Here is a 10345-nt window from a genome sequence, read left to right as displayed (position 1 = left end):
TGGATCCCAGTGTATGTATGTAGACTTTCTAGACTTGAATTTTAGAAATATTGTATTTGTGGCAAGATTATTATTTTACCAGTTTTGAATGCTAGAGGCTGATGTGGAATTCCCCTCTGTATGCTGTGAATACCATTGTTTAATAAAGAAACGGCTTGGCCTGATAGGGAAGAGTAGAACTATGTGGGGAAAACTAAACTGAATGCTGGGAGAAAGAGGGTGGGGTCAGGAAAAGCCATGTAGCCCCTCTGGAAACAGACATCAGAACTCTACCTGGTAAACCACAGCCTCGTGGCGATACATAGATAATAGAGATAGGTTAAATTAAGATATAAGAGTTAGCAGGAAATGTGCTTAAGCTATTGGCCAAACAGTATTGCAAATAATATGATTTCTGAGTGCTTATTTCGGGTCTGAGCAGCTGGAAACTAATTAGCAGCCTCCTTACAACAAGTGGCTTTTACTTCTAGCTCAAGTTTCAAAAACAAACACAAAAAAACACAACAGATTAAAAATTTTTTATTAATCATCCCAAAGTAGATCACATATTACAAATCCTCAGAGTAATAATATTAAAAGTCTTTTCAGTAGTACCATGAACTATACCTGTAGACAAAAACCAAGTAGGAAACAGGTATGCATACACTGAAATCCCATGTTTAAAACATGAGATGGTCTAGAAAATTCACATACATGTTTCATAGTCATGCACATGTTGACAGAGTTACACATGATTTTCATTCAATAAACTCATGAACTAATTTTCATGCTTTGAACAAATTGTCAGAAGGTTGTAGAGCTTATAGTGTTTAAAGTGCATGGCAGGATACTGTATGTGACAAAGCTTTCCTATACACTCCCTTCTGTGAAAGCTACTCAGAAGAAGTTCGGATAGCTGTGTGGGCCCTCAGAAAAATTCTATTAGGTTGGGTCTAGGAATTATAGGGGCAAATTCTAGCCTAGGTGTTCTGAGGGGACAGAAACAAAAATTGTCAGAAAATTTATATTTGCTTACTGGTTGTATACAAAAGGACTAAATACTGAATTGGTCTGTTTGCCTACAATTAACTATAATTAGTGTTTTGCTCTAATGTAAAGTAACTTAAAACAGGATGACATATGCTGCTGCTTCTTGCCTAGCTTAGACAAAAACATAAATCTGTGGGCAGATGATTGACATGAGCATAGTCTCATTTCTCTCTGTCTGTCTCTCTTCTCTCCTTCTTCCTCCCTCAATACAGGGTCTTAACAGTGTAGCCCAGGCTGGTCTTGAACATGGTAATCCTTCTGCTCAGATTTCTTGTGATTTGTACTGACCCTGGCTTCACACACGCTGGGCAAGAAGTCTCCACTATCCACATCTCCATCCAGGGTAGGCAGAGAATAACTAAGCACTCCAAAGCTTTGGTTCTGGAGATCTGTACATACGGTGATGTTTGCCACCCAAAACTAGAATACTGAAAAGCAAGTCCATAGCAGATCAGGCACCAAATCAGAGAGCAAACTGGCCAGGCTTAGGAGAAAACAGTAGTACATGGATACTATCAGAAGACAGCAGCTTGGTCAGCTCAATGAAAACGTAGCTCTGTTTACAGGTGGAGGTAATACGGCAATGACTCTCAGTTCATAAACAACATAATCTGAGCCGCACTGAGCAGACACAGTAGGCTGTATCACTACATTTGCCTGTGTGCTGGAGAGGAGATGCAAGCACACTGGAGCCTACGCGCAGGGGTCACAGGCAACTTGTGGAAATCAGTTCTCTCCTTGCACTAGATGGGTCCTGGGGATCACGCTCAAGTCAGCTTCGGTGACAAGGGCTTTTACCCACTAAGCCATCTCAGTGCCCCACCCCCAATTTTATTTCTAAGCAACTTCTGTCATGCAACCTTCTGAGAAGGCAGTGCATCCTCACCTACAATTTAAATGATTACCAAGGAAACAGGAAGTAGGAAACGGTACATTTTATAAGTACTTAACCCTAGCCCTGAACCGGAGTACCCTTTAAAACATTTCAAGAGTCAGGAAATACAGGCTGATGTCTTCAGACATAAACTGTTCTATTTTTTGTAGATAAGGCTTTTTTTTTTTCCAGATAAAGGTAAGAAGGTAGCTTAAGAATTCTGGACAAGAAAGAAACATTCCTCTTTAGCGTCTTTTGTCACCCGAGGCCTTCAGTGGGGGCTGGCAGGAGCACCCCAAGGGCACATCCCCGAGACATTGGAGTCAGGTGTCATCGAGGCCGCACTGAGAACTGATCTCAGGTCTGCAGACAGCAGCAGACCAGAAGTCACAGAACGCTTATTGCACCGTGGCCTCAGCTGTTCTGCTCAGCTCGCTCCTTCCTGGGATTACCGACCAGCTGAGAAATGAGGGCCAGAAAGAATGCTTCACTAAGTACACAGTGGCCACACTGTAGGCTAGCCAGGGAATCTGAGAAGCCCGTTCTCTAGCGGCTCAGCTATTCTTAGACGGCCAGCTGTGGTTACTATTATTTTATCTCGGTGACCAGATGTCAATAAGGCAGCCAAGAGCAGGGCATGTGCTCCATGTTTGGAAACGTAGCTGCCTGTTGTAAACTGAGGAAGTGTTTGCTTCTCAGGGTCTCCCTGGAGACATCCTTGGTTATATTACTACCAACAAGTTAACAGAAGAGATGTCTTCAAGTAAACCAGGCAATCAGACCAGAAAGTAGTCATATAAAAGGACAGTTGGCATATTCGGGGAGGAATGAAAAGTGATCTGAGAAGGTACAGGGGGTGAGCACACCTAACCCAAGGTCTCTGGACACTCAGCAGAGTTCAAAGGTTAAGAAGCACAGGCTTCACTGTGACTGAATCATGGGATCATTTTCCAAAGCAGGCCTCGCCTTCAAATTCTGGGAAAGGCTTTCATTTTCTCCAAGGTAGAAAGGAACCCCAACACTAAAGACAATCAGAGGGAAGACAAGATGTTTAGCTGTCCTCTGTGTAGGAAGGAATATATGAAACCTCTGACCTTGGTCAAGATAGCTTGTACTCTGGACACTTCCCAACCTTGAACTCCAAAGATGGATACAAACAAAGCAATTTGAGCAGGAGGATGTCGGCACCCCTAAGCAGAGAGTAGAGAACCTCCTCTCCCAGGCAGCATTTACTGCACCAGACTCCTCTGCATATCTCACTTAGAGCACATGGCTTAAGTACAGGTAAAGAGAAGGGTGCAGCTAACCCAGCCTACTCACGAGTGTATTTTGTGAAGAAGAAGGAGGTCAAGGGTCCGGCAGGTGTAGTACTTGGTAGGAAGGAAGTCTGAGCCTTGTACTATTACACTCATCAGAAGGAAAATCTAGGGATGGACAAAGGCTTTAAAAGCAGTGATCTGGAACAAGGACGAGTTACCAGGTTCACATTAAGCCTTCATTATAGAAACCTGAAGTAGTATTGGAGAGAACAACAGTCGTATCTTTATTTTAAATAAATCAGTGTGTAGGCTATATATTAAAGAAACAGAGCTACTGTTGATAAATAAATAAAGGGTCTATTTAGAAACCTCAGAGGTGTATCTATTAGTATTTAGTGTCAACATTAAAATAAAGGGTAGAAGAGTTCCAAGTTCAGAAAATAAAAAATATCCATGAATTACTCCTATTTTTTAAATCTAAGAGTGATTGGGACTGAAATAAGGAAAGTAAGCCTTGGGAAATCCCAGCTTTCAGACGGCATGACTGAGAGACTCATCAGCACGTGCTACTGCAGGTCAGAGAAGATGTTCCTATGATGTCGGAAACATAAACCTCACGTAGGCATCAACTTCTCACTTCAAACATGAAGCTATGCATCCTGACAAGGCTTGAAATTGACTCTCATCTTCCTTTATAAATCGCCCTGTGTTTTAAGCCAACTGTGATAGAAATGCTTGTAAGATGAGTCTGCCACTATCTTTCTCTATGCAACATAAAGTCTGATCACTCATGAAGTACTAACTCACATCCCACAATCTCAAAAGTGGCATGAACGCAGCAGCTTAAATCCAGAGGACAGTCAGGAATGAATGATTCCTAACTAATGTACTCCTCCTTAGCTTTGAATGATGAACTCACTTCCCAGCATAAACATCACTCAACATTTTAAGAATCATTTTGGAATACATCGTAACGTACACCAGCTCTTCAGAGGGTGGGGGACATTCCCTTAAAAGAAGACTGGACTGCTTACCAACAGGACAGGAGAGAGGCAGCATTTGCTTGTTCATCTCTCCCTATCCACCAGAACCTAGTATTTCACCTGGTGTAGAAACTCCTCAGAAACTGTAGAACAACTGCTGATTAGATGGTCCACTTGTCATTTATCTTCTTTGGCTCTCATATGCAGCAAAAAGACAGGGGTGCTTTGAACAGCTGCCCACCTTCTTGTTGGGAAATGTCCCTCCTTAACTTTGTATTCTCAGTACAACTGGATAACCTCGTCCCACTCAGAAATAGGCCAGATCCCATTGGGCTGAACATTTGGGGGTGAGCTCTTCCAGTCCCATGTCTTCACAGGAATCTTCCAGGTCTTACCATAGTTGGCTTCAATGTAGTCAACTGTTTCACAGGGCACGTGGACTTTCATGTCTGCAAACTCTGTCCAACACAGTGTGAACTTGGGAAACAGGTACCTGCGGCAAAACAAGGGCAAGCAGGGAGCATTAGGCCAAGTAACCAACTGCTGTGCATGCCTTCTTGGCAGAGGGTCAGCCCTTTCCTATTAAGCAGATTTGGGGAGAGAGTTGGCATTTATTTTCTATCTTCTCAGCACTCCTTTCTTCTTTCGGGGTTTACACCCTGATCTTCCTCTTCAGTTCTGCATCCATCTGAAGGGGAGCTAATCCCATCCATAAGCTCCAAAGATGAGAAAAAATACAAACCAACCAACCTAAACAGAACCCAGGCCTGGTTAGTAAGTTACGGTGATCGCTTCAGAGATGGGAATACATGAAAATTAGGCAAATCGAAGTCAGACCTGGGACTTTTTAAGGAAACCTTGGGAAAGAGGGGTCACAACATTTCCACAGAATGGGAGTAAGCGGTCGTTTTCTTCTCTCATACAATCTGGTGTTCCAAGGGACAAGGACTGATCCCAACAGCATCCCCTAGGTTTTTCCTCTGCTCTAGACACAATAAAACTGTACTTTCTACCCCTCTTTCCTCTTAAATTCTAAAGAACATCTCTAAGCCTCTTGGGAGGGGAAGGAACGAAGATCAGGAGTTCAAGTCCAGCTTCAGTCATTTAGTGAGTTCCAGGGCAGCCTGGTCTACATAAGACACTGTCTCAAAAAACAAAATATTTAAATAGGTCCTTTGGATTAAGTAAATTATATATGACATATTACAAAGGAAAGTTAAAAGCAGCGGCCTGTTCCTAGTTACATAGCTCTATATTCTGGGCTGGATTCTCAATGAGAAACTTTTTTTCTTTATAACTCAGAAAGAACTTTCAGTAATCAAACCTGAAATGGCAATAATGGGGATCAAAAGTTTAATATAGCAGAGAATTAGAGAGAGAGTAAAGAACTGGAGAAAAGGGATCTGATTGCATTTGGTTGTCATGTTTTACCACCAGGTGAACCCCAAGAATGGATTCTACTTTTGAATACCTTGTTTCACTATGAAGCAAACACAAAGCCATACATGAAAGTGTGTCTGAATACATTCTAAAGAAAGCAACAAGTCCACTACAAAGGCCAGTAGGTACTGGCAGTTAGCGGGCAGTGCCAGCTGGCATCTATGAAAAGACAGCCATAGCAAATCTCATTGCCGAGAAAGAAATCAGATCCTGCTTAGAGCCACCACCTGCTGGGCCCAGTTTCCCCGTGCACATTATACCCAGGGAATGACTTATTTTGTCAGGAGACAGAGCTATCCATCTTCAGCCTCCACCCCCCCCCCCACAACCGCTTGCTGGTCAGCAGAATGTCCACCTGCCCCACACTATCAGGTTGACACAATGAACCCGAATTGAGACAGACACGATCTACCTAGTAACAGCCACCAGGAAGCTTCGCCCTTAAATATCAGTCTTTAGTCTCACCTAAGAGCTGAGAGAAGAGCCATAGCTTGAGGACACACGCAGCAGAATACTACAGTTACAAAAGCAGAGCTTGGGACAGTAAAGAAGAACCTAAGAGCAAACCCAAAACTCTTAAAGTATAGAAACAACGTGAAAACCAACAATTCAGCTCTAATGCTAACCTTTGTTCCTAACCAAATCCCTGGGCTGTGGTTTTCATTTTTCTACTCATTTTCGGTCCATTCAGCAAAAGAGTGCCTTGGCTTCCCAGCAGAATAGGAAAGGTAGACAACCCATAAAATGTGGTCATTGTAAAGTCAGACCATGGAGAGGAAGGGGGCAAAAAGTCACACAGAACAGCGCGTGTGTGGACTTTGCCTGGGTAACCAGTAAATAATGACCGATACTAAATCTCTCAGTGTTACCTTGGATTTAAAAGCTATGATGAAATCTGGCACAGAGCAGTCTGTACTTTAAAGCCTTAGGGGGAGATTCAAAATTCGAACAGATTTAAATTTAGACTAAGGCACCCTAAATCAGGATACAAATGTAAGAGTTCTTAGTATTGCAAAAACTTCTCCCATCTGTCTCCTAACTTGAACCACTTCCCACTAGATTGAAGAGGAGCTAGAGTAGAATATTTTTATTTTCTTCCAAAAATTTTAAAACAAATAGAGCCACTTTGAGGTGGCTAGAACAATTTGATCAGCTCAATTGCCCAGTCTTTGAATATAATTGTTAAACGAGAAGGAAGGGTCCCCGGCACTCTAGAGCAGTGTTTACTGGTGCTAATTAAAGAGGCTAAGCAACACAGAAGCCATCTACAGCTGACCTGCCCTTTTACACTGCAGCCCCAAGAGCACAGCCAAACTCCCTAGCCCCACCCCCGAATTTCTCTCAAAACACAGTTTATCCCATTAGCATCTAATATTGGCTTAACCAATTTATCTGCTATTCCAGGGCCAAAACGCTAACTTAGTGTTTAATAGAACCACTAAAGAAAAGCCAACACACGCTGCTTTTCTGATTGCAGTAAAAAAGCTTCTCATGGCTCATCATTGAACATGACGCTCATGTTAGGTTTCCACTATCTTTCCTTCATCAAATCGAGGCAATCCCATATCCCCCTTAATTCAAATTTCCTTAAAAGATCTTTGGCTAACTATGAGAATTTATGTCATCAATTCAGCCGTCACTCCCCCCCCCCCCCTTGTGGCAGTGCTAGAGATGGAACATGAGGCCTTGCGCCCTGGGAAGTGTTCACTTCAATCGGTTAAGGTAAAGGATCACACTACTGCCCGTGTGCTATGGAGCTATTCTTTTAGCATGTTTAACATGTTCACTATGACATTTCCTTCCATGTCCAGGTTTTCTGAGTCTCACGAAGTGAGTGACTCGGCTGCTCTCTTCCTGGGTCTACAAACAGGCTCTGTCCCCTGCAGGCATCTTAAGTGTGAAGGAATGATGAACAGTTTACTCTCTGTAAACCATGTAGGTCTTAGTAACTTCTGAAAGGGAAGAGAAAGGCTTTCTGGTATTAGTTCAGCTTCTTCACTGGGTATAGGCTGTAGGGATCTTCCTGAGTTGATTCTTGCTGATCTTTTACTATAGTTCTATAAATTTTAAAATTAATTTTTATATTTATTTATTTATTTTGGTTTTTCAAGATAGGGTTTCTTTATATAGCCCTGGCTGGGCTGGCCTAGATAAAATTAAGTTTTAAACAAATCAGCACGTGGAATTAATCTTTTATATTTTTTATTTATTAATTTCTTTTGACTTGCTTCCTTTATTTTCCCCAGGCGATCTCATTGATCATTTATACTTATCTTCATGTGAATCCTTATGTTATACAAGTATTAAAAATTATCTTTATGTATATGTATATGCATGTGGGGGGTGCTCACAGAATCTAGAGGGGGTCAGATCCCTTGAAGGTGAAGTTACAGGCGTTGTGAGCTACCCAATCAGGTTCAGGGAATGGAACTTATGTCCTTCTCTAGAAGAGCAGCAAGTGCTCTTAATCACAAGGCATCTCTCCCGACCCCAGTTTTATGAGTATTTTTTCAAAGCTATACATTTATATTTACTCGTTTATATCCTATAGTGATGTCCTTCTGTTTATGTGTTGCTTTTATTGGCTACTGAATAAAGCAGTTCTGGCCAATGTCTTAGTAGAGTACAGCCAGGTGGGAAATCCAAACACACACACACACACACACACACACACACAGAGAGAGAGAGAGAGAGAGAGAGAGAGAGAGAGAGAGAGAGAGAGAGAGAGAGAGAGAGAGAGAGAGAGAATAGGTGGAGTTAGAGAGAAACACCATGGAGCTGCCCAAGAAGCAAGAGGTAACAAACCACGAGCCTTGTGGTAAAATACAAAATAATAGAAATGAGTTAATTTAAGATGTAAGATCTAGCTAGAAATATGCCACAGTCATTGGCCAAACAGTGTTGTAACTAATACAGTTTCTGTGTGATTATTCAGGTCTGGGCAGCTGGGAAACAAGTGAGCGGTCTCCACCTACAAAATGGCGCCCATACATTTGTTGCTAACCCGCTTAGCCAGCCACATACTTTGGGTCTGGGTGCTTGTATGCCCGTTGGGGGTTAGGAGGAAAGTAGCTGAGAGCATGCCTGCCACTCAGCACCCCTGCCTGGGCAAGCAGTTGGATCGGGTCTGCTAGGTGTACATAGGCAAGAAAACATGACAGATTCCTGTGGCCATACACAGAGGCATTTCCAAACCACGCAGCATGCTGCATGGCGGATTTAGCTTTTACTCAGACAAAAAAGTCTTATGTGCTGTATGCTGTTTCCCAGAGTTGAAGTGATGAGCAGGGCTCCCACCCAGCTGTTGTAGAGCTGGAGGTAAATGTACATCGGCCATACTGAAAGGCCAAGAGAGGCGGAGCCAGCTTCTAGGGCTGCTGCAACCACACTGCTTACCATTTTAAAATGCTCCTTGTCAGAAAAGGATTTCAGACACACAATAGAACAGATTGAGACATAAAGACCTCTATATGTTTCAGAAATGTATATAGGCTTGGGACAGAGAGGAAAAACAGTATAGCAAAAAAGAAAACAAAGTCTTTAAAGAGATAGTAAAAGTAATATCAGACAGATGTAGATTAAAAGAGTAGCCACACAAAGATGAAAAATACACAAAGAGTTTGTATTATGCATATTATTGTGTTTTCTTTAATTTTTTTGACTGCAGAGACATTTGATTCTCAGGGCTATTAAGCCAAATCTACATATATATTTTAAAGGTATCTTGATTTCCAAATGTGACTCTAAGGATATGTTACTTTGGCAAAGACATTCTGCTTTTATTTCCACAGAGGATGGGAACCTGTGGATTCCTTCCAGACTAATGTGGCTTTATAGAACAAGATCCCCCCAAAAGATCTCAGTAAACCCTAAAATACTTCACTCAACATAAAGCAGGCAGCAGTTTGAAGAAAACTATGGCCTAATTCTCTAAATAATTGTTTATAAATGTTTGTTTTCATTTAAAAGGGGTTGGGTATAAATCGCTAATGGTCACAGTATATCTGTTTTTTTTTTTAAATAAGAGAGATATGATATAGAGACGAATACTTTGTATTGGTATGGATCTTGATCTATTGATACAAGTTTAAGGTCAATTTTGTTATATGTATTTCTGTTCTTGTTTAAGGTATTATGTTTAGACAATTCATTTAAAAATGTAATGTATAATTCAAAATTGCAGATTAACAGGTAGTCATTTATAATAGTTAAACTTGTAGTCATGTTAGTTAAGCTTTCTAGATATATAGAGATATATTTCAGTTAGATAAATGATCTTCAACACTTCAAAGACCTACAGAATATTTAAAACATTTAAATATTTTTCCCCATGGGAAAGAACTTTAATCTGAGAATTGTACATTTTCTTTCCACATATTCTGCTTTAAAATAGGAAATGGCATTGTAATCTGTTTCACTACAAGTAAAACATTACAAAATATTTACAGGAAAATATTAAAAATAACTCAAACATAAAAGTTAAGATGAAATAAACCTTCTTCTCCCCAGAAATCTCTACTTCAATGTCCACAGCAGAGTCAAACAAATACCCAAGACCTCTCTGAGATAATTCCCCAAATGGAGGGAATAAAAGGGGCTAAAGAGCTTTTTTTAAAAAAATATTTTTTATTTTATTATGTATACAGTATTCTACCTGCGTATATGCCTGCAGGCCAGAAGAGGGCACCAGACCTCATTACAGATGGTTGTGAGCCACCATGTGGTTGCTGGGAATTGAACTCAGGACCTTTGGAAAAGCA

General features: G+C 41.2%; 1 protein-coding gene across 3 annotated transcripts in view; it reads right to left on the bottom strand.

The window, feature by feature from the left end:
- Nucleotides 1–503: 503 nt before the first annotated feature.
- The window catches only part of Fktn (fukutin), a 39715-nt gene continuing 29873 nt past the window's right edge, over nt 504–10345 (bottom strand). For all 3 annotated transcript variants that reach the window (XM_005362193.3, XM_026786703.1, XM_026786704.1), the window contains exon 10: nt 504–4638. In XM_005362193.3, coding sequence (XP_005362250.1) covers nt 4425–4638 — 214 coding nt within the window. In that variant the 3' untranslated portion in view covers nt 504–4424. The remainder of the gene's footprint in view (nt 4639–10345) is intronic.

This window comes from Microtus ochrogaster, linkage group LG5, assembly GCF_000317375.1.
Source record: "Microtus ochrogaster isolate Prairie Vole_2 linkage group LG5, MicOch1.0, whole genome shotgun sequence".
NCBI lineage: Eukaryota > Metazoa > Chordata > Mammalia > Rodentia > Cricetidae > Microtus > Microtus ochrogaster.
The sequence above is the reverse complement of the archived record's forward strand: the minus strand, read 5'-3'. Positions and strand labels throughout refer to the sequence as shown.